At 41.7% G+C, this 25156-nt stretch overlaps 1 protein-coding gene across 2 annotated transcripts; it reads right to left on the bottom strand.

Moving 5' to 3' along the window:
• Positions 1-12007: 12007 nt before the first annotated feature.
• Positions 12008-17775, bottom strand: LOC110734722 (soluble inorganic pyrophosphatase 1-like). 2 transcript variants are annotated; one of them, XM_021914859.1, is made up of 10 exons: positions 17481-17775; positions 17316-17377; positions 15820-15979; positions 15665-15693; positions 13915-13980; positions 13719-13826; positions 13124-13189; positions 12934-13054; positions 12682-12763; positions 12008-12291 (listed from the first exon to the last, which is right to left on the bottom strand). In XM_021914859.1, exons 3-10 carry the CDS (start codon positions 15968-15970, stop codon positions 12249-12251), a joined length of 666 nt encoding a protein of 221 aa, XP_021770551.1. In that variant the 5' UTR covers positions 15971-15979; positions 17316-17377; positions 17481-17775; the 3' UTR covers positions 12008-12248. The 2 variants fall into 2 exon arrangements, with proteins under 2 accessions (XP_021770551.1, XP_021770552.1); XM_021914860.1 differs by lacking the exon at positions 17316-17377.
• Between the last annotated feature and the right edge of the window lie 7381 nt (positions 17776-25156).

Here is a 25156-nt window from a genome sequence, read left to right as displayed (position 1 = left end):
AACCTGGCCGGTTAAAGCCGTTTGAGTTCATGACGCATAGAACAATGTACCACCCAAAAGGGAGATGTTACCTTCGACAAATTCACCCGGATGGGCGTCGCCGGATGACTGCTTAGGTTTCAAAGCAGGCGGATTTAAAATGTTTTGGCATTAGGCCTTTTTAATTTGCTATGTTAGGTACTTAGCTTTCATTGCCCGGTTGTGCGTTGCACGAGGTGCCTAGACAGTGACCAGGAGTGCGTCGCCCATGGGACTTAGACTGTGCCCGGTTGTGCATTGCACGTGGGACTTAGATGGTTCCTGGTTGTTCATTGCATAGGGGACTTAGATAAGAACAAAACTGAAGTAATGTATTTCTCATTCATTTAATTATTACAAAGACTATTTACAATATTCCTAGAAGTAGTATTTTTTCAGGTTATCTACATTCCAGGTTCTAAGTAGCTTTCTACCGTCTGGAGTTTCCAGGCGGTAGGTGCCGCCTCTAACTTCATCAAAAATCCGGTAGGGGCCTTCCCAGTTGGGGGTTAGCTTTCCCTGCTCATTTGTCCTACCGGTAGCTTCCATTTTTCGTAGCACAAAGTCCACAACTTTGAGGGGCCGCTTGTGTACCCTCTTGTTGTAAGCCCTTGTCATTCTCATACGGTATATCTCATGACACAAGGCGGCATTGCCCCTACGTTCTGGGAGTGAATCCAATGCAAGGCGCATGGCCTCCCAGTTAGCCTCTTCGTCATAGAGCATGACTTGGAGTGTTGGCTCATATAGCTCGATTGGCAAGACGGCTTCAGTATCATATGTCATGAGAAACGGGGTTTCACCGGTTGCCCCCTTCTCAGTTGTTCTGATGGCCCAAAGGACGTGAGGTAACTCATCCGCCCAAAGACCGCCAGCCCTTTCAATCTTCTTTTTTATGTCGTCTGAGATGAGCTTATTAAAGGCTTCAACTTGGCCGTTTGCTTGGGGCCGGCCAACGGATGCAAAACAATGTGAGATCCCCTAATCTCCCAACCAATCCTTGAGGACAAACGTTTCAAACTGAGGACCGTTGTCAAAAACCATAGACATAGGCACCCCAAACCGGGTGATGATGTTTCTCCAAATGAAGGAGATAACGTCCTTTGTCTTGATGCCTTTGACCGCCTCGGTTTCAACCCACTTAGTGAAATAATCTACAACCACCAGAATGTATCTTCTGTTGCCTGTGACAGGCGTATAAGGACGCAAGATGTCCATGCCCCACTTTGCGAAGGGAACCAGGCTGTATATAGCCGTCAGGTTTGTTGTCGGACGGCATATGAGTCGGCCAAATCTCTGGCACTTGTCACACTTCTTCACCAATTCCATGGCGTCTACCTCAAGGGTGGGCCAAAAGTAACCTTGTCGCCTGTCCCTCTTTGCTAGAGACCGGCCACCTATATGCGACGCACAGAAGCCCGCATGTAGATCCTCTAGCACCTCCTTTCCCCTTTCCGGGGTAACACACTTAAGAAACGGCTGGAGGTAACCATTTCTGAAGAGTTCTCCCTTGTATATTTCAAAGCTTAGAGCTCGCTTTTTAAGTGTTGCCGCTTCTGCTGGGGCGCGACAGAGTGCCGTCTACCAAATAATCCTGGATGGGGTCCATCCAGGTAGAGCTTCGGTTAAGAATTCCAATGGCATCATGTTCAATGCTTCTTTTTTCCATGACTTCCCAAAAGACTGACCTAGGCGTGTCACAAGTGGCAGATGAGGCCAGTTTGGACAAAGCATCCGCCTGATTGTTCTCTGACTGGGGAATCAACCTCAAATGGAATTCGTCAAATGTCCCTGCCTCATCTTTGACCGCCTGCAGGTATTTGATCATTGCCAGATGGGTGGCCTCATAATCACCATTGAATTGGCTAACAATCAATTAAGAGTCCGAGCAGGCGTCAACTTTTCGTTCCCCTGCCGCCTTACCAATGCGTATACCGGCTAGCAGAGCCTCATACTCAGCGTCGTTGTTCAAAGCTTGAAACTTGAACCGTAGTGCATATTCGTATGTATCCCCTTCCAGAGATTTGCAAATTACGCCTGCACCACAGCCGTTCACCGTAGAGCTTCCATCTACAAATAACTTCCAAACCTGGTCGGTATTTTCCGATTGTGCCGGCCTAGTCATTTCGACAATGAAGTCGGCAAACGCCTGACCTTTCACTGCCCGCCTAGGTTCAAAAGTTATCTCCAAGCTTTGCATTTCAACAACCCACTTAATCATTCTTCCGGATGACTCTATGATAGTCATTGGACGCTTGAGTGGCTGATCTGTGTAGACAGTCACCGGATGGGCTAGGAAGGATGGGCTAGGAAGTATGCCTTCAGCCGCTTGACTGCCTTGTAGAGAGCCAACCCAAATTTTTCAATCATTGGGTACCAGAGCTCAGCATTTTTGAGAATGTGGCTGATGAAATACACCGGGAGCTGCTTGCCGTCTCTCTCGGCAAGGAGTACAGCACTAAGGGAGTGATCTGAGACGGCTAGGTACATGTAGAGAACCTCCTTGGGCAAGGGGCTCACTAACCTTGGCAAGGAGTGTAAATGTTGCTTTAACCTCTGAAATGACGCCTCAACCTCTTCACCCCATTCAAATCTACACCTCTTCCTGATTGCTTGGAAGAAGTAAAGACACTTGTCACCTGACCGGCTGAGGAATCTTCCCAATGCCGCCAAGCAACCGGTTAAATTCTGGGCCTCCTTGACGATTCGGGGTGATTGCATGTCAATCATCGCCAGTACCTTTTCCGGATTGGCCTCTATGCCTCTTTGATCAATCAAGAATCCGAGAAACTTCCCAGACTCAACACCAAAGACACACTTCTTGGGGTTAAGCATGACCTTGTGCCGCCTGAGTGTGGTGAAGGTTTCTTGGAGGTCGGCTAGGTGATCCGCCTAAAGCTTTGATTTGACTATCATGTCATCAATATACGCCTCTACATTCCTTCCGATTTGATTAGTGAAAACCGTGTTTATCATTCGTTGGAAGGTAGCAGGCGCATTCTTCAACCCAAACGGCATCACCATGTAGCAAAACAACCCCTGATCAGTGACTAAGGTCATCTTCTCCTGATCCTTCTTCCATAGGGGAATCTGATGGAAGCCCGAGTAGGCGTCCATGAAGCTCATTAGGGCATGGCTGGTTGTTGAGTCGACCAGACTATCAATCTTAGGAAGCGGGTAGCTATCCTTCGGACATGCCTTGTTCAAATCTGTGTAATCTACACACATCTGCAAGGTACCATTCGGCTTCTTGACGAGAACAACATTGGCTACCCAATCCGGGTAGTAGCATAGCCGAATGAACCCGGCATCCAGGAGCTTTTTGACCTCAGCGGCAGCCGCCTGAGACCTTTCCTCGCTATGATCCCTCTTCTTTTGCCTAACCAGCTTAATGTTGGGATCAACAGCTAGCTTGTGGACGGCTAGATCCAGGCTGACGCTTGGCATCTCCTCCACTTCAAAGGCAAAGAGGCATTTGAACTATCTCAGAAGTTGGAGCAAATCTGCCCCCAACTTTTCAAAAGCAACCGTCCCAACCTTGATTGTTCTGTTAGGACGGCTGTCGTCCTAGACGACATTAATGCTTTCACCAGCTGGCTGGGGTCGGGAGTCATCCGGCCTTTCCCCGGCTAGTGATTGCTATTTTGTTTTTCTGGCGGGGGCTAGTTGGTCCGCCTTTCTCTTCGTGCCGCCTGCCTTTGGGGCAGGCTCCGCTTTCTTATCCGCGAGGTCGGTAGGTTCCTCGTTGGGGTCGGTTGCATGGGCAGTCGGCTTGACATCTGAGAGGTAGCACTCTCTTGCCGACTTTTGGTCCCCGTTTAGGGAGCCTACTAATCCATCATCCCTTTCGAATTTAATCAGCATGAGAGAAGGGATGATGACCGCCTTGGACTCATTGACGGTGGGACGGCCCAATATCAGGTTGTAGGCAGTCAATTCCTCAATAACCAGAAATTTGACGACCATGTGTCATCCTTCCCCTATGCATCCCAGTCGGATGGGTAGGTCAATCCTACCTACCGGATGCACTACCCCGCCTCCAAAGCCGGCTAGGGGGTGGGGAGCGTTGTGCATGTTGTTGGGCTTGTACTTGAGCTTCGTCAAGCAGCGATAGCTAATTAGGTCAAACGAGCTCCCGGTATCGATTAAGATCCGGCCAACTCTCTGATTGACAACTTGTGGAGCCGCCTGACCATACCCCTGTCCTTCTCAGAGATGAAGACCTCAGAGAAGGTGTCTTTCGACGTCTAACCCTCATCCTCTGAGTTGGACAACCTCCTGGTGTTGTCCTTGGCACCCCGAATGCTGGGACCACCGCTAACAAAGCCGCCTGCAATGGTGTAGAATTGCTCCTCGTCAGTGTTAGAGCTTACAACTTGCTTCTTTGACGATTGTCCACCGTTTTTGGGGTTACCCTTGGACTTCGTAAAATAGGAATTCAGAGCCCCCTCATCAGCCAGACGGTCTAGTAGCCGCCTGAGGCTGTAGCAACCATTGGTGTCATGGCCAATGTCCTCATGGAATTTGCAGAACTTGCTCTTGTCCCGATTTTTACAGAGCTTTTCAAAGGAGCCGGTTTCTCAATGGTCAACCGGTCTCTTATCTCCATGAGGATGGAGGAGCAGTCCTTGTTGAACTCGTACTTAGGGATGTACGGTTCCAACTTCTTTTTCTTTTTCTAGGACGACTGACCTGGGCGGTCAGCTGCCCAGACTTCTTTTCTTTTCTTTTCTTCTTTTTTGGACGGCTGTTGGGGCTGGTTGTCTTTTTTGTCAGACCGCCTGGTTTCTGACAAGTGCTTGATGGCATAGAGCTCCGTCGCCTGTATGTAGGCTTCGGCCTCCATTAGTGCCTCCTGGAGGGTAGCAACCCTCTTGCAGACCAAGTCGAACTTAAATGTTGACCCGTCCTTCAGACCCTTGAAGAAGTCTGTGTACGCAACTTCGTCAGACAGTCCTTGTATCTGAATTCTCATCAGATTGAACCGCCTGACATAGGACCGAAGTCCCTCCTTGTCTCCCTGTTGGATGGCCCCAAGATGAGACTTGTCTTCTTGGCAGGGATGTTCATGGAGAAGTTGGACGCAAACAGGTATGCAAGCGTCTTGAAATTATTGATGCACCCAGCCGGCAGGTTGCCGAACCACCGTTGGGCTATGCCCTTCAGAGTTGCTGGAAAGCATCGACACCAGGCGGCATCATCCAACCCTTGTAGGTACATGAGGTTGGTGTATGCCATCAGGTGGTCTTCCGGGTTGGTGGTACCATCGTAGATACCTACCAACACGTTCTTAACCTTGGTCGGTTGTACCGCCTCGGTTATCTCCCGGGAGAAAGCCTAAGGTTGTTCCCCTAGGTTTAACAGCTAGAGCTGCCAGTCCATGGGCTGGACGGTGTTTGCCGCCATTCCCCCAAAGGGAGACAACTGCATATAGGGTGATCCGGTTCCATATGGTTGATGGGGCACATATGGGACCTGATGGATCACATGAGGAGGAGTACGAACGGACGTGCCGTGTGACTGGATCCTTGGATGGGTTTCCGAGTGCTTAATCGAAGTATAGCGGAAACTGTTTGGGTAGGTTGACGTAGAAGTCGACTGAGACATGCTCTGACTTCTCTTCTCCTGGATGAACATCCGGGCGTCAGAGAAGGTCTTCTTTGACCTATCCGGCTGTACATGCCCGATGGCCTTTCGCTGCCCAGACTCAAGAAAGCGGATCTTTGAGAAATCGATCAGGGGCCCATCCGCCCCCTTGGGCTTGGGATGAGGAGTAGGCACCCGGTCTTTGATTGGCTTCTTCCCAAAATCCTTCTTAGCCGACTGACCCTTGTTGGGACCAGCGGACTTCTTGATTATGTCTTTAATCTCCCCTTTGAAACTTGTCATGAGTTTCATGAGTTCGTCTCTGGTGACGGGGGCAATGCCCTCCGCCGCCTGGGGTTGTACAGGGTGCTTGCCGCCTGGGTTATTGGGACAAGCTTTATCTTGGCCCCGTTCCCTCTTTTCCTTGGAACGGGTGCGCCTAGAACGGAATGACCCGTCTGGGGCCATGTAGGTTTCGACATTGTAGTCGTCACCACTACCACTTTCATGGTCCGTATGGACCTCAGGATCAGTCGTAGGCCGGCTGGCCCTCTGCATTCGGTACAGCATCAGATGCCATCTCAATGGTATTCTCCCCACAGACGACGCCAAATATTTTGGGGTTTTTTTATGTGTCCTACGGGAGAGTAACAGCACCGGGAATGTACGCTTCACCTCTGTACCTACAAAACCATGAAACTCCGGTTGGGTGGAGTTCCGCCTCCAAAGATCAAGTCAGATTCCGGATGAGATTATGTGCGGAAAGTAAATGGTCTTTTCTCTCGGATTCCGGGAGATTCTGCAATTAATATTGCTCTGATTTTTGTGTGTGTATTTATGAATGTGTTATAAATGAGGATTTTTCCCTTATTTATAGTGGGGGAAACATTTCCCCTGATTAGGGTTTTGATGCCACGTGTCAGCATCCGATTGGATCCCGCTGGGCCTCTGGTGGGCTGCCACGTGTCTTGATATTATTGGGCCACGTGGCCAGGGGTATTATTGTGCCACTTGTAACTTACTAATTGCATTGCAATTTTATTTTTGTTTTGATTAAAATAAAATGGGAAAATTGCAAATCTCCCACATTGATTGAGAGTGGGAATTCAAGGTTCATTTCCCTATAAATACCAAGGTTTTGGGATTTGGGAAGAACACTTGAGTGGAACTAAAAAGGCATCTCCTTAGAAAAGTGAGAAAACCTTAAGTTCGTAAAACTATAGTTTTTATTGGTCGGGTCCCGACTAACCTTCGGGACTTGGATCGTTCGGGTCGGGTTCGTGGGTACGAGCCGTCGAAGACCTTCGCATTTGCGGGGTTCAAGTAAGAGCTCGGGATTCGAGCAAGCACGCGCCAAGGGTAAGAATGTCTTTTCTTCTCTCTCTTAATTGTTGTTTAATTAGTGATTGTATGCTTAGTCGCTTTTATTAGTGTGCGGGTCTTGGGTGAATTTCCCTTCCGCGTAGAGTCGGACTCTACGAAACCCAACACACCATTCCTTTCATCAGGCACCAAACCAAATGCAAAATTAGTCTATTTCTACACTTTAATATTCCCTATCATTCCTGCTTCTAGCAATTCAAAGAGACGTTATATCTCAAAAGTACTACTCCTAAAGCAAAGCGTGAAGGGTTAAATTAGTGAGGGTTTGACTAATCAAAACTTTACCTCAATTTAATTATTTCAATTTAATTTATATTTTTATTAAGTTACTAATAACATTGTATTCATGATGTAGGAACTTAAAGGAACGCGTGAAATATAAGCGGTAAATTTATTTTTCAATGTTTATTTTGCTAATATCATGTTAAGTTTTTTTTATTAATTTTTATATTGTAGTGTTTATCAACATTGTATTCATGATTTAATTCGTGCCTTAAATACTATTAATTTGCATCCTCTATGAGTAATGTATAATTTATTTATTTTTATCACCTTTTGGCATGTTTAAAATAGAATATATATAATAGATAATCTTGCCTAATAAGATAATTTGGACAGCTGATTTAGAATCTTTTAAATCTTAAGGACTTTATATGTGATCACAATATTTAGAATTATGTGGACATTATATATTCAACCAACTTAGTAATTTAGTTTGGAGCAAATAATTAAATAATGTCTGTATGTCTTTTGGATCGAAAGTAATACTTGTCACAATAAAGATAGAATATGGGCGAAATTGTATCATTTACTCAATTTCATACCATCATCCCTAATTCTCTACTCGTGGTTCGTGACCATATAGAGTTAATAATCTCATGGATTAAGAATGAGGTGTAACATTCATGGACAAAAATTTTTGGCTGCTTTGTCCCTTTCGGTAAAATCCTCGAACGGTTTAACAAGTTCCTTTAAAACTTTTTGGTAGCAGACTAATTTATCCCTCGTCCTATTTTTGAATTGTAAACTCCTACTTCCTACGATTACAAATCATATTCACACATGCCAACAAGTGACGCCAACAATTTGGTGGCTCCACTCGAGAGGATTTTTAATTATTTATCGATTTGAGTGATCGATATTTATTTAAAGTAAGAGGATGAGACTTTAAATATTCTTGAATTGCAATATTTGCAATGTAATTGACATTGTCACAAATGCACATGCATTTTAGCTTTAACACCCCGACCCCAAATGAGTGTGGGGCCTATTGTCACGAATTACGTATCTAGGACTAACAACTGCCATCATAGACCAACACAATTCCTTCCGGCATATTTTCTCCTCACTCATACGCACCCTGGGAATTTTTCCCAGGAGAACACCCATCCTAAGACTACTCCCAACCAAGAACTTTTAACTGAGAAGTATCTTAACATATGAGCTTCCTAATTAAGAGAAAGATGCATCTTGTTGGTGTGAGTAGTATAGTAAGCTCCTTTAAAGCAATCATGAGGGGCATTACATAAGCTTTCCTATTTTCCCACACAATTATGTGTACTACGTATGTGGCTAGCTCTAGGGATTAATGCTTTACCAACCCAAAAACGCTCTTGGCAATACAGATATGCATGCCTTAAATTTTATATCCACCAAGCCATGTATTCGGGTTAGATTTAATCACAAACTCATGGAGCAACCCATATGCATATGCCCTCAAGAAGGGAGGTCGCGTTGATACATGTAGAAACCTAATAGTATCTCCCCAACCCAAATTCGGTGATGAAAGGACCTTTTACCGCCAACAAGTCAGGTTGTTGTATGTGTCAATTGAAGTACCCCTACTTAAGCATGTGGTAAATACATTTAACAATCATCCTAAGTGGGATTTGACATTATATGATTAAGGACAAAAAATAGGGAGCTAAGGCATATAATATGCATTGTACTGTGCCACGTTGCTTAGTACCGTGGCACAGTACTTAGGCGGATTTTACGCATTTTTTAAAATTTCCATAACTTTTGATCTGTAATTTGGAATAAGGCATATAATATATCGTTGGAAAGATCTTAAAGTATACTTTCCAAAAAAAAATTAGAATAAGGTTAAAAATACTTTGTAAATTTTATGATATGGCCATTTAAGTGCAAGGATGTCAGTTTTGGGCTAAGATTTAATGTTTTGCCATATGTTCTTTGTTTTTAATCTGAATTGGGCTTATGATTATTGGAAAGCTTATTTCAAATCCTATTCAACCAAATAAGATTTAAATCAAAGTTATGGAGCCAAACAATCTGTTTTGCTCGGTTTTGGGTTGTGGTCACGAACAGATAAAATTGGGTTATGGTTTATGGATTTGGGTTAGGAATGAATTGGATTAGGTGCATTGAAATAAAAAAAAAGGCTATGAATTCAATAAATTCTTAATTCCAATGCGCAACCTACCAATTGGCAGTTAAAGGTCATTCATCACCGAGTATAGATTTAGGAAGAAAGAATTAAGTGTCTACAGTTGCACATCAGAATTAAGAATCGCTTGAAATTCTGGCCCATTTTTATTTTAATCCATATAATCCAATCCATTACTAGCCTAAATATCCATTCATACTCTTTTCATACCCCAAAATCCACAAGCCATAACCCAATTTTATCTTTCCATGACCACTATCCAAAACCGAGCAAATTTGATTTTTGTGGCCAATAACTTTGATTCAAATCTAATTTAGTTGGATAGTTCTAGAAATAAGCTTTCAAGATAAATAACGAGCCTAATTCCAATTTAAAACGAAAAGATTTGAGCAAAATACTTAAGCTCAGCCCAAAGCCAACACCCTTGCACCCAAACAGCCATATATTGAAATCTACAAAATATTTTTGACCTAATTATAATTGTGTTGGAAATTATACTTTAAGATCTTTCCAACAATATATTATATGTCTTATTTTGAGTTGTAGATCAAAAGTTATGAAAGTTTTAAAAACGCGTGAAATCTGCCAAATTGTCGTGTCGCGGTGCCAACACACCGGTTTCACGGTGCAAGGAACCACGTCTTGACGCATGCACCACGTCACGGTGCATTTGATTCTTTGACAGTGCAAATTTTTTTTGCACGACCCCTCTTCTTTGTATCCTAGCCTATAAATACCACCATATACTTAGGTTTATATCCAGACAACAACACAAAAGATACGAAATAAAAAAAAAACAGTCATTTGAGTCTTTGATCATCATTTTATCTATTTAAATCATCGTTTTCAAGTAATTCGAAGTCCCTTTGCACTTGGAGTTTTGCTCATCAACCTAGGCATAAATGGTTGAATTTCTAAGAGTATGGACAAGTCTAAACTTTGTTTTATATTAATATAGTTGGCTATTTTGAAAATAACCACCTTTAAAAAACCATTATTTGATTTTAATAAGCTTACTTAAATATTTTTGTATTTAACCATCTTTAAACAGAAAAAATTATCACATGACGGTTTTCATCTAGGAAATAGTTGGAGGAGCTTAACTTTAAGATTTTCATCTGAGGAAATGTTGGTGGAGCTTTACATATCTATAGGGTCTTTGCAATATTCAACCTAATCATATTTGAAACAAACTATCCATACATAATTGTTAAAAGTAACAACTGAACGCATCGCCTGAGACACACACTAATTACGAATGAAAATTGTGCTAATATTGATTATGTAGTGATTTTACTTTTAATATTTATCGTTTTAATGTTTAAGTAATAGTCCTTTAAAAGTTCTATAGGGCCTCATTTGTTTACTAGCACAAGGCCTCCAAATTCCAGGCGACGACCCCAACGCTTGCTTTATTTTCGTATGAATTCAAAGAACACACCAGATGCAAACAATTTATAAATCCATCATCAAGAAACAAGGAAGACGAATCAAAGGATTCAAAGCCATTGCATCAGAGCACAATGCCTAGAAAAAATGTATGATACCATGTTACCAATGTAATAAAATAGAAGTTCCCAAAAACACACAATAAAAAACAATACGAAGTAATAATAAGGTACAATTAGAAAATCACACCCAAAAATTATCATGATTTTGATTATAACACCAAAAAAAAAAAAAAAAAAAAAAAAAAAAAAAACCAAAAAATTAGTTTCACCACCACTTAACTTTTCCATCCAAAAAACTATTAGTGGGCCCCACATTGTACACGTGTCAATTACTTATTGGATAAAAAACACGTGTCACTATTCTATTGCTTTAAAAAAATTAAAAAATATATATAAAAAAAATAAAAAAACCTTAAACGACCTAATGCAGCCCACCCCACCACCGGCACCACCTGTCCCCCACTGCCGACTGCCTAACACAAGCCGTCGGCACTCCTGCCCCACCAAAACCGGCAAAACCCTCCCTTCCCCCTCCCCCTCCCCAAAAATCACCCTAACCCTACCTTATCACCACAAATCACAACCACAGCAAATTAAAAACACTCAGCAGTCAGGGCTGGGTCTGGGTGGGTCGGCGACGGTTTCAGGTCAGGGAGACAGCGATGGGGGCTGGGTTGGGGTGACGGGCGTGGTAGGGCATGTTTTAGGGTGGGCGAAATGGAGAGGAGGTGCTTTGGGGATCGTTTGTGGCTGTAAGGAGGTAGGTGAGGTGGGTTTTAGGTGGTTGTGGGGTGGGTTTCGGGGGCTCTAGGGTGGATTTCGAAGGCCGCTGGGTGGTTTCGAGGGCTGCAGGTTGAGTTTTGGTGGAACTGGGGGCGGGCTGGTGGTTTCTAGTTGGGGGGAGGTTTTTTTTAATTTTATGGTTTTCTTTTGTAAATTTTTATTTTTATTTTTTTTACTTCAATAGTTGATTGACACGTGTACTGTGTAGGACCCACTTAACGGTTTTTTTGGATGACATAGTTAAATGGTGGTGAAACCAATTTTTTGGGTTTTTTTTTTTTTTTTTTTTTTTTGTGGTGTTATAATCAAAATTTGGGTTTTATTGAGGTGTTATTTTCTAAAATTTCCTAATAATAACAATCAAATAAATAATAAATAGCATACTGAAGAAAAGCAATTCATATAAGAAATTGAGGACCATTACAACGCTTACGATTGTTATTACACACATGTAAGCATTCAGCTTGGATAATAAGCATCTAAATGAGTGTCACCAAGGTTTCTACATTACTGTTTTTCATTTCAACAGAAGACGGTATACAGCCGTTTGAAAAAATCTTCAGTATAAGAAGCTTATAATACAAAACTTCCACGGATATGCAGTCGATGAAGGAATGCTACTGCCTCAAAGTCTCCACAACATAATTTGCATAAAGATCCCTTCAAAACAAAAGGATGATGTGAGATGAATATAAGACAAACTGCAGATATTATGGCCATATCTAACAATTGGCAGATAGCTTATAGATTTTTCTTAATTAGCAACTTGCTTTTCGATTGACCAAAACGATATGAGAACACAATTATATACTCCCCCCTCCTTCTCCTCCTTCCTCCTCTTATTGAGTGGTTAGTTTGCTACACCATAGAGACACCAGAGGACATAACTACACAAGTACTTTTGTACCTTATTGTCACAACCCAAGCGGCACATCTAAATTAAATTTATCAAGCCAGGCTATGATTACATTATCCTATTAAGCCACTACTGAATGAGAATAAGAGTGAAAGAAAATTTTTTTAATATTGGAGAGAGGGAGCAAAACATACATGGAATACTGGATTGCCTCATGAGCTGATGCTGAAGGCAGAAAATCATCAACCGCAACTTCCTTATTTTCATTTTTCTTATCTGGAGAAGTCGTCAAGGGCAAAAACAAATTGAAATAAAGAGATTCTCAAAAATAGGTACTAATACCAGTTGTAATAGCAAAAGGAAGAAGAAACTGCCACAGCCTACAGATCGAAAGAGGAAATGAATGGAAACTTCAAAAACAAACAAAAAGCAAATTGAGAGGATACAATCTTCAAAGAAGCGACGTATTTCAGCCAAACGATGTGGTGGGAGTTCCTTTATGTCATTGTAATGACGGTACTCAGGATCGTCAGCACAAACAGCAATTATCTTGTCATCTTTCTCCCCCTGTACAATGAATAGTTAGCAAACTTTCTTTTCTGTGAGACAAATTTACTCCAGGATGAACACAGGAACCTGATCAATCATTGGCATCAATCCAATGGCTTTTGCTCGCAAGAAGCATCCTGGGAGAACAGGCTCCTACAAATTTGGAAAACAATAAATTTACAGAATTTTATAAGCCAAGCTCCAAATGTTAAATGATAATAAAGCTAAAAAACTCTACAGATGACGTAACAAAACATGAAAAATTCAGAATGGCAAACTGTAAAGGCGTAGATAAAACTATAATTAAAAAAAAGATGGATTCTTCTTCATCATGTGATATTGACTTATAAGGTCAGCTAGTCAGTGTTACAGCTCATTAAGAATACAAGAACCTGCAGCACTTTTGGCTAGCACTAATGACTGATGACTAATCTGAGTTAATGCTAGTCAACAAATTGAAAAACAGAACTACATTGATCTAATGGGCTGACCACAAGCTACGACAGCAAAGCTTTATCTCAATTTGAAATTTTGACATGAACGGTTGAGAATTTATCTTTTGTTGTTAAAGAAACATATGAACACTGAATTGACAGCAAAAGTTTTTTTATAAAAAAATAAATAAATAAAACAAACGCACATATATCATATATGTATCCTACATGTTCCATCTACAAAGTACCTGCATGATCACCAAGACATCCATGGGGTCACTGTCTTCACAAAGTGTTCGAGGGATGAATCCATAGTTGTGGGGATATACAACTGATGAATAAAGGATACGATCAACCTGCACGAGAGTAACTTATGATAGATGGAAATATTATTCTGAAATGAACCATAACAAGTAAGAAATACAACCAATCTCACTTTCATACCTTAATTAAACCAGTTTTTTTGTCTAGTTCATATTTGACCTTACTCCCTCTAGCTATTTCAATGACCTGCAGAAGTCAAGGATGCATGAATGGTTAAAGCCGTGGAACCGAACCTTCATACTGAATCAACTCTACTTAACATAATAAACGAAGTGTTCCAGATCTTCAATTTTGCAAGCTTTACTTTGGAATTTAGATATATGAATTTATCGAATGAAAATTGCATTCAAGATCAGTACATCAGCAGATACTAACCTAACATATTATGTTAATATCTCTTCTATTAAAGCCAATTAATCTTAAAATCCTAAGGTCATCTTCTGGCAAAAGCTCTCAAGAGATTCTCATATTGCATATTTGTGGTTCAAAGCTAACAGCAAAGCCACTATAGGTTTATATAGCTACTGCCAAAGCCAAAAGGCTGAAAAAAAAAAAGCTTTTAATTTCCTAGTATAGAATGTTGATTATAGAAGACGTGTGCTTCAATCAAACATTACAGCGAAATTCCATGGGATTTACACATATACTTTAGATACAAAGTTGAAGTTGTCCCATTATAATAGAGCCTTTTATAAACTGATGCTTCCTGAAGGATAGCAGCCTACTGTCATGAATTTTTCCTCTCAAAAAATGTGATGTCACGAGGATAGCAAAAAAATGTCATTTATGTGATATCATTTCATCAAACAGAGGTCCTTCATTGAATTCTATTTCTATTGTTTGGTTTTTAACCTTAAACAGGAAAAACAAGTAGACGTATATTTTGTTGATCCCGGATATATAAACATGTCAATGATAAAGTCAAATTAACATTGTTAAAAAATTTCACCTAAAAAAGACTGTACAAGATCAAAATTCTCAGTCCTGTATGCTTGGGTTGCTTAGCAAGCAATGAGGAAACAAGGGTATTCATAAGAGGCCAAGTGCCAAAACTGCCAATACATAAGCAACGACAACTACTAGTTACTAGACACACAAATAATGGAGAACTTTAGAAAAGGAAAAGACACGAACACTAATTGCAATAAAGGCAGACTAGTGGAGCTTATAAAGATCCTGCTATTACAGTGTTCTATCATTGAAGGAAGGTATATCTTTTAAAACATTCTTCAGCTAATTTCAGCATGTACACAATAGATAACGTGACAAATCTGTGATGTCATAACTATTTAATTAACTTTTTACTACTTGCTCAAACAATTACTCGATACACTACATCAAATTTTTATATCTTTTATGTGCAGGATGACCAATTCGAAATAAAGTGCAGACTGAAACAGGTAGTCAACAAGTTGTAGCTTCATTATCAAATTAGCATTAATTTTCTGTTTCCTCTTCATTCAAATCTTAATCTAGAAAATGTTCCTAGGATCTCCATCGTGATTGAACTTTTAACATCAGCACCAATACTATCAAAAGCCTTTCAAGAGTTTCCATCCTAAGTAGGCCTAGGGTAAGGTATACTGAATGTAACCCCTATGGCCTTAAACTATGTGTCCCTCAAGAACAAATACGAAGTATTCAACATTTCAAGTTTCAACATTAATACCAAAATTAGTTAAACTCGTCATTTGTTCTCAAAGACTACACAGTTTCACAATTAACAAGCATATCCAGTTTAGCAACTCTTCTGTTGAAAAATTATCTACCACAAAACAAACGAAACAGAAACAATAAGAAAGATAACTGATTCGCAATCTATTCATGACAATTAGAATTAGCATACAAAACTAAAGTTGAAGTTTCTTACACAGTTGAAAATAACAGGAGCTCCAGGACCTACACAAAAACCAACAGAAAAAACATGAACAAGTACTTCAGAAATGAAACACGAAACTAAATGAAGGGTTCAACGTTCCAAAATACAACATGACGATTAAATGATCATAAGGATGAATGATATACCAATCTCAAGATCATGCCAAGGGTGTGCAGCAACTGATCTCCGGGTCATGGACGAAAGAATTCTCTCATTCAAACACGGATGTCTGGAGTACTTGTACGTCGGCTTTTCAACCTCCTGTGTCTGTTTCTCAGTCTCAATGGGAGAAACCATGTTTTCTAGCTGAAATAGAAACCTCAAATGTTATGAAGCACAACAGTTATACTACAATGAAGTCAAAGACATAATTAAAATTAATGCTCCCACGTTAGCAACAAAATTCGACCCTTGACTATTGGAAAGACTACATTAAATTACTAGATGACTAAACGCTTTATAAAAAATGATACCATCAATTATTAATCCCATTTAATTTAACTAATGTTGAAATATAAATTGTAACTAGAACTACAACTTGCATTACATGTGAATTGCAATATTTTAAACCAAATCTAAAAATCACACCCAAATCATGTGGACATAAAATAGATTAGCTAAAGTTTTGAAATATTACATTCTAATATTCAGCTTAGCAACCCTTGGCCCTGTGAAAATTCTAATGTAGTCTTATGACTTTTGACTACCATAATTTTTATAAAATGGATGGTTAAGGTTGTTTTTTTTTTTTTTTTATTTATCTTTAATTAGTAATTTTACTCATACATTATTTTTTTTAATTATTTTATAAATATTATTTATATCCAGAATTTTGAAATATTAAAAATAATTTCTAGAAGATAAAAATATATTTAAAATAATAAATAAATTATTTTTAATTAAAATTACTAATTAAAAATAAATAAATAAAAAAACAAATAATCTCAACCGTCCATTTAAAAAATTACGGTAGTCAAAATTCATAAAACTACATTAGAATCATCTTTGGCCCTGGCCATCCCTCCGGTCCTTATAAAAAGCACTCCACACCTTAACGAGTAATTAATTAATTATCCTAGACAGTTGGAGGTAGACTCGACAAAACTGATTCGAAATAAAAACAGTTAATTGAACTCGATCTAGTATCCATACCTAAGCTAAGGTCATTCGATTTAGACCCTCTAGTAATTGACCTGCCCCAACCCGAAAATCAATCTATATTATAATTGTAGTCATATTTACAATGTTTAACCACAATCCTTCATCACCCCAATACTCAAATCTTACGCATTTCCAAAAAAAATAAATAGAAAACCACCCATAATTATCTATCCCACTTATTTTCTAATTTTTTTTTTTCAAGGGACTCCATGTATTGTTTTCTTTGGCGAATAGATATCCCGTGTGCATTAGCGGGTTCGCTCTAGTACAGTAAAATTACACAGTACTCGCAGTTGATTTTATTTATGAAGGTTAATTGGACATGTTGACAATCAAAATCGAGCTGACCCAACCCAAAACCAACTCGAATAACTCATCAATCAAATATGACCCAACCCAAAACCAACCCGAATAGCTCATCACTCAAATTATAACTCATACCAAACCAAATCTAAATACCCATTTAGTTGAGAAAACTAACCCGAGACGGTAACTAACAAAAGGGTTGCAAACACTTGAAAAAACTCCAAGCAAAAAAACAAACTACAAAACAACAATCAATACATGATAATCAGATCAAAAAAATAAAACAAATTCAAATAGTATGAAAGAATAAAATTAAGACCCAATACACAACAAAAATTACCTGGGAAATTAGAAGAGGGGAAAGTGAAGGAAGAAGCAAGAAACGAGAGAAAGAAGCTCAGATCTCGAGAAATGGGAAATGGCTTGGTATTTAAGCTTAATAAAGAAGGGAAGGAGAGAGAAAAAAAAAAGAGAAAGATGAGAAATGACTGTCAGCTCAAGCAAAGCAATTAGCAAAGCAGAGAGAGGAAGGAGAAAGAGCTACGCGTTCCCGCTCTCTGTCACTTTCACTGCCATTTTTAAGGGAAAAACTAAATTATAATGAAATTTATTCCACCGCTTATTTTCCTATTTTTGCTCACATTCGGTTTAATAGACTATTTTCTAAAATATATTGTTAGATAGGCTAGGTTGTACCGATACGGATACGGACACGGACACGGGTACGATACGGACACGGCAAAACGACAATCCTAAAATAGGGGACACGGGTACGGCAAATAACAAGACAAATAATATATCAAAAAAACAAGATTTTGACAACCTATTCAACAAAACACTAAATAATTAACCTTAAAACAAGTCATTTACCGTAGCTAAATAACATTCTCCTAATTCACATACAATAATGTGCTATGAAATGTGTTTTGAAGGAGCTCATATTATAACTCTTACCTTTTTCTCTCATACTTTACCTAAACTTTCTAATTAAAAAAGTTAAAAAAGATGAGGTGACATATCACAATGCAAACCGGATCGTATCATAGTAGGATACGATTTGTCTCATAGTGTCTAAATATATTAAAATCCGGATGCAGATTTTATGTATGTCCGTCGTGTGTCGAACGAGTGTCGGTGTCCGACACGGTGTCGGACACGGACACGATTGTTGGACGAAGTGTCCGTGCATCCTAGTAGATAGGTATTAGTGTATTTACTCCGTATTATAAAGTTTCATAATATTACTTTGATTACTTCCTCCGTTCCATAATTTTGTGTTTGTATTTCTTTATGGGTGTCCCAAAATGTTGTGTCTACTTCTAAAAATAACACATAATTATTGTTTCGGGGTTTTTTTCGATGTCCTACGAGAGAGTTACAATTTCGGGACTGTTATCCTTGTGCATGTACCTACAAAACAACGGAGACTCCTTGTGGTGGGAGTTCCGCCTCCAACGGTCAAGTTAGTACTTGTTTGAGGAGTAATAAATGCGGAAAAGTAAAGGTTGGGAGATATGGTTCCTCTAGGGGAGGAGTGATCAGTGTGTTTAGGTTCTCTAGGTGAGGGTAATTAATTGTTGAATCCCCCTTTAATGAGGATTAATTAGAGTATTTATAACCTTGGGAAAACGTGCCAAATACTAGGTCTAGGTTAACCTAGGGCTGACTGGGCTTCCCTTGGAAATTGGGCCTAGGTGGCCGTTTGACCTGCTTGGCATATGGAGGCCACGTGGCGTGACACAATTGGTCCATGGTGGGCAAATCAACGCCTGACACGTTGCAGGCTCCTATTAGCCCATGTGGCGGACACATGGCAGGGCCTGATTGGTCCACTTGTCAGATGATGATTGGTAGGGAAAAATCCCCTAATCATTTTCCCCTCACAGGTGGCACGTGACTGTTCACATGTCACCTGTGACAGGTGTCGGTCTGTAACAGGCGACGGTCTGCTACAGGTGTCGCCCTATGACGGGCCGAGCATTTTTCCCGCTCGTTTTTTGAATTTGGATGCGACTCTTCGCATTCTCCTTTGCCCTATATAAAGGCATGTTGACCAAGTCTTTTGTTCACATTTGCGAACTTTTTCAAGAGAACTCTCGGACCCCTGAACTTGAGCTCTAACACTTTGCAACTCTTGACCTGCCAGGACAACTGTTTTTACTAGGCGCCTACTCGATCAAGCTCTTCTTCAGAACTTAAGTTTCAGGTAACCGTCTATTCCTTTATTCTTTTTCCTTTTGCACTTTTTCTTTCTTTTTTGAAAATGAGGCTCAAAAGCATCCGGCACGACCTAGGTTAGCAACCAGCCAGTCACCGGGGACGGCTGAGTCTAGGACTAGGGGTGCCGACTGCCCTGCGGTACTTCAAACTTTGCGCAAGTCGCGGAAACCAACTGTCTTTGTATCCATGCAGGACAGTATGGAAAGAACAAAAAAGACCAAGAGAATTGAAAACTCTGATGGCTCCTCTTTCCGGGTTCAGATTAGTGAGCTGTCAGACCAGCCGCCTGATACCGCAAGGACCCAAGGCGGCCCTTCTGCTGAGAGCTCTGAGGAGGGAGCTAAAGTAGCTCCTTCCCACTTCTTTGTTGATCTGGCCAGTCAACAAACGACTCCTGAAGAAGAAGAGGGGTCGGCCCCCTCAGGGAGAGGGGAGGAGTCGGACTCTTCTAATAGTGAGTCTGACTCTAGCTCTTCAAGCCGCCTCTCTATAAACTTAGAGGAAAGGCATGCTCGTTTGCATGAGGCGAGAATTTCTCATGCGGCCGAAAAGGGGGACGGCTGGTCGGAACCATCCGCCTCTCATAGGGAGTTGAATACTCCTTACTATTGTCATGTACCAAAGGGCCGGATCAAGGCCATGAAGGAACGAATAGACACTTTTCTATCGGACCATACGATGGGTCCGGATTGTCAAGTATTTGTGCCGGATGGTGCGGATACGATCGTCTGGCCCGCGGGATCCAGCTATGGGAACGCCTGTTTTGGCTATTACGAGGCGGCCATCAAAGCTGGATACGAGGTGGGGCTTTGGCAATTAGCCCCGAATTCTTGGTTCAACATCCTTAGCTATGTAGCCGGATGTGAAATGCACGGAGTGGAGCCAAATTTTGAGGCGTTCACTCATATGAACTATCTCAGCCGGACCCCCAAAGCAAGCGGTACCGGCTGGTACCAAATAACTAGCCACAAAGGCTACTGATGACGAAGGGCAAAGAAAATAAATGGAAGGATTGGAGGAACACCTTCCTAATCATTGCCAGCCCTGACAAGCTGCTGAACAAGCGCTACAATAGGTGGAACAAAGATCCGCCTCTTCTAGCAGGCGGTCGCAACATGCCGCTTGTTCCCCTCAAGGCCGCCAGGAAAGAGATCCTGGATCGAGGGCTTTTCAAAGTAGAGATTAGGGCAAAATCTACTACTGGGGTACGAGAGCAAGTGCCCCTAAACTACGTCCCAGAGTTTCAATGGCTCAATGACGAGTTTTTTCTAGCCGCTTGCGGCATTAGCTGTCGGTCCTCCAGAGGTAGCCGACCTCTTGAGTATATATACACTTCTTTTAGTTTGTTTTCGAATTTTTTTTTTTCTAACTCTTTGTGGTTCTTGTTTGTAGTTGACGCTATGGACCAAATTTATCCATCTAAGAAGGTGTCTGCCTTGCTGCGAGCCTCCATCATGCAACAGAAGCGGACCTCTTCTGATTCTCCTGCTAAGGAGACGCCGATAGTGAGTTTCGAGCCTTAGAACTTGTCTTGAAAAACTGCTTATATCAGTATTGACTATTCATCTTTTTCGCAGGCGGGCACTTCCAAACCCTCCTCCTCCCAACAGCTGGACTCGAAGGTTCGGAAGACGACTGGTGGGAGTACGCTTGGATCTGCCAGGAAGCAATCGACTGACAAGCAGCCAATCACCCCACAAAGTGTGGGGAACCCATCACAAGTCCTCAGTCGGCCGCCAAGAAGTATAAACAGCTCTACTAGACTTGATCTTTATTTGGTCATCACTTTCTTCATGTTTATGATGTTTCTCTTTGTTGAATGCAGGCGGCCCTCAAGAACCAGAGTTGGTCCAAGTGGTCAAGTCTATGATTAAGGCCGTCCCTCAAGAGGAGAGGGACACAGTCAAAGGAGTCGACACCCTTAACTTAGACGGTATCATGGGTCTCCTTTCCGAGGTAGACTTAGAAAATTATTAAAGTGCTGACTTTGCGTGCCGCCTGGTATTCTCAAATCTAACGCCTGTTTTTCCTTTATCCAGACCATGCTGCGAGTACATGGCCTTCGAAGGTCGATCAGCGCCAAGAACAAAGAGGTAAAGGCTGTTAAAGCTATGGTCGCCTCTGACGTTGATAAGGCAATGTTTCAAATTGCCCAAAATGAAATTTTGACAACTGATATTCTTTATTATCAGGCGCATGTCACTTCCGCTATCCGCATCGAGTAGGAGGCGGCCAAAAAGAAAAATAATGAGCTGGAGGCGAAGGTCAAGAGCCTTAACGATGAGTTGCGGCCCCTTAAAAATATTGCCTATAAGGCTGAAGGTCTGCAGACGTCCCTTGACAGACTCAAGGAGCGCCTAGAGACGCAGGAGGCGACCATCACCAAAGATCTTAATGCGAAGGCTGAGGCTGAAAAGATGGCTTTAACTCAAGCCATGATGGAGGACTCAGCTCAGATTATGAAGATGACCTGGACAACCCTCTTCCCAAAAGCTCACTATGCCGCCTGGGAGAAAAAGTTCAACGCTTGTACTAAAAAGTACAATCAACAGATCATGAGGCAGGCGGCTGATGAGGACAAGGCGGCCGAGTCCAGCTCAGAAGAGGAAGTGGAGGATGTGGCCCTGCAGCCGATTGAGGTGGATGCGTCTAAAGAAGCTGCCCCCTGATGCCGAGACAAGTAAGAAGGATGCCTCCCAGAACCAGGCGTCACTTGCTGATCAGGCGGCAGTCAATACCAAAACCCTGCCTCAATCTTAAAGCTTTAATGTCTTTAATTTTTCTTCGGCCTGTGCGCCGTTCGTTCTCGTATCACTTTACTCGGCCAGGGGGCCGGGGTCTATGAATATTTTGCCGGTCTTTATGGCCGGCTGTTTTTATGAATTTGGTGACCATCTTTTGGTCGTCTTTGCTCATTGAATTTTGTTTTATGCTTTATCTTTGAATATTTTGCTAAGTGTAGAGGATCTTTGGTATCCGCTTGCATGTCATACCGACTGTTTCAGCCAACCATTTATTTAAAATTTGTAAGCCAAAGATTGCGAACATGTATAAAGTAACGACTGCCTATGCCCCTGGACGACTGGTTGTCTTGGTTTCAGGTTAGGCGATCAGTTGGCCATTTACCCAGTCGGACCCCCAACATATTTTAGGAAATACGTTAGGTTTGGTTATCTTTTTCAGGTTAGAAAGGAACAGGCCGTTTATAACTAGCCCGCCTGTTTGTTAAAACAAGAATAGTTCTTGGGTCCTTGCTTGCCAAAAAGCAGTCGACCTACGAACCAGATTTTCAAACATGTTTGGTTTGAAAAGAAATCATCTTAGCAGGGTCAGGGTACGAGAGATCTGGTTCGCCTTTAGACAGGCGGACTCGTCATATCTTTTGAATCCTTACTAAGAATGAGAGAGTGACTTATGGGCAATCTTTGAGGTTACCCATTAATCATCTTTTATGCTTGAGTAGTAGAGGCACCAGTCGGCGGAGGCCGGCTGGCCCTCTTGATTTACCAATTTTTGTTAGCTATTTACTCAAGAGGTACCGGCTGTACTTATCCCAAGTAATACAGACAGTTATCCGACGCGGATGTTAACTGCTAACACTTGTTTGGTTTAGTGTTAGAGTTATCCTTGTCTCAAAAACGGCAACGTGGTTGTCCTTGGGACAGTCGTTTGGGTGCCGTGTAATTAGTTTATAGAACAATGTTCCTCCCAAAAGGGAGTTGCTCTCTGCAACAAATTTCTTCCCGAGGGATGCTGTCAGTCGCCTGCTATGATGTTGGGACAGGTTGTATTAGTTTAAAGATTGGATCAGTTGGCTGGGCGCCTGGTCTGATCATTTAGCCATAGGCCTTAGGTAGTTCATGGCGAACTAAGTATAGTAGAGTAGTCGACTGTACATCTACAGGCGGCGTGCCCCTCTTAACTAAATGCATGAGTAAAATAGAGAGTAGCCGACTATTTTATCAGTTGGCATGCCCCTAAATTGATAGAAAAAACGGAGAGTAGCTGGCTGCTCATGGAGCAGGCGGCATGCCCCTCATAATACAAAATAGATGAAGCAAAGTAGTAAACTTTTATTAGCAGCTCTTGGTTGTTTACATCATTAAAAATAATACTTCTTTAAAATTATCTACATTCCAGGTTCGAGGAAAGGGTTGGCCGTCTGGTGTTTCCAGGCGACAGGTGCCGTCCCAGACCTCTTCATAGATTTGGTAGGATCCTTCCCAGTTGGGAGTTAATTTGCCTGACTCATTAGCCCTACCAACTGCTTCCATCTTTCTTAGGACAAAGTCCCCCACTTTGAGTGGACGCTTGTGTACTCTTTTGTTATATGACCTTGTCATTCTCAGGCGGTAGATTTCATGGCGCAGGGCTGCATTGCCCCTTCGTTCTGGAAGTGAGTCCAATGCCAGGCGCATGTACTCCCAGTTCGCCTCTTGGTCATACAACATTACTCGAAGAGTCGGCTCGTAGTGTTCAATTGGAAGAACAGCTTCTGCACCATAAGTTAGGAGGAATGGAGTTTCTCCAGTCGACCCATTTTCAGTCGTCCTAATGGCCCAGAGAACATGTGGTAGTTCGTCTGCCCATAGGCCGCCTGCTCGTTCAATCTTCTTCTTATGACCGTCTGAAATGATCTTATTGAAAGCTTCTACTTGGCCGTTTGCTTGAGGACGGCCGACTGATGCAAAGCAGTGCGAGATGCCTTGGTCTCCCAGCCAATTTTTGAGAACATGCGTCTCAAATTGGGGACCATTATCAAAAACCATAGATATGGGCACCCAAACCGAGTGATGACATTTTTCCAAATGAATGAGATCACAGCTTTTGTCTTGATTCCCTTAACAGCCTCTGCCTCTACCCATTTGGTGAAGTAGTCGACTGCAACAAGTATGTACTTCCTGCCGCCTGTAGTTGGCGTATAGGGACCTAGAATATCCATGCCCCACTTAGCAAACGGTAGTGGGCTATGGATGGCAGTGAGATCAGTAGCCGGACGGTGAACTAATTTGCCAAACCTTTGACACTTGTCACATTTTTTCACCATCTCCATGGCGTCTACTTCTAAGGTAGGCCAAAAGTAACCCTGTCGCCTTTCTCGTTGAGCAAGCGACCTGTCTCCTACATGAGAGGCGCAGTATCCAGGGTGCAGATCTTCTAAGACCTCTCGTTCTTTTTTCTGGGTAACACATTTCAAGAAGGGTTGAAGGTACCCTTTCTTGAAAAGTTCCCCCTTTTTCATCTCAAAACTGGACGCTCGCTTTTTCAGTAAAGTCGCCTGGTAATGATCATCCGGCAAGATGTCGTCTGTTAAGTATGCCCTGATTGGGTCCATCCAAGTTGAACTTCGATCTAGAATTCCAATAGGATCTTCTTCAATACTTCTCTTCTCCATAACTTCCCAGAAGACGGTTCTTGGAGTATCACCAGAGGCCGAGGACGCCAGCTTTGAAAGAGCATCCGCCTGGTTATTTTCAAATCTAGGCACTTGAGTTAGATGAAACTCCTCAATTGACTCGACCGCTTGTCGTACCGCCTACATATATTTAATCATGGCCGGATGGGTTGCTTCGTATTCGCCATTATATTGACTCACTATAAATTGTGAGTCAGAACAGGCGTCTATTCTTCTTGCCCCAACCGCCTTGCACATGCGGATACCGGCCAGTAAAGCTTCATATTCTGCCTCGTTGTTTGAGTTAAAACGTAGAGCATACTCATACCTGTCGCCTTCTGGCGACTGACATATGACGCCTGCTCCACAACCATTTGAGGTGGAGCTCCCGTCCACATAGA

The sequence above is a fragment of the Chenopodium quinoa genome, unplaced genomic scaffold, assembly GCF_001683475.1.
Source record: "Chenopodium quinoa cultivar QQ74 unplaced genomic scaffold, ASM168347v1, whole genome shotgun sequence".
Taxonomy (NCBI): Eukaryota; Viridiplantae; Streptophyta; class Magnoliopsida; order Caryophyllales; family Amaranthaceae; genus Chenopodium; species Chenopodium quinoa.
Note: the sequence above shows the minus strand (reverse complement) of the source record. Positions and strands in the feature narration are given on the sequence as shown.

What these genes read in the sequence shown, in the direction of transcription:
- LOC110734722 (XM_021914859.1), bottom strand. Translation starts at nt 15,970, where the DNA reads ATGGTTTCTCCCATTGAGACTGAGAAACAGACACAGGAGGTTGAAAAG. An exon ending in TGATGCCAATGATTGATCAG is followed by an intron (nt 13,055 to 13,123) that starts GTTCCTGTGTTC and finishes TTCATTGTACAG; the next exon opens with GGGGAGAAAGATGACAAGAT. An exon ending in ACGTCGCTTCTTTGAAGATT is followed by an intron (nt 12,764 to 12,933) that starts GTATCCTCTCAA and finishes CGACTTCTCCAG; the next exon opens with ATAAGAAAAATGAAAATAAG.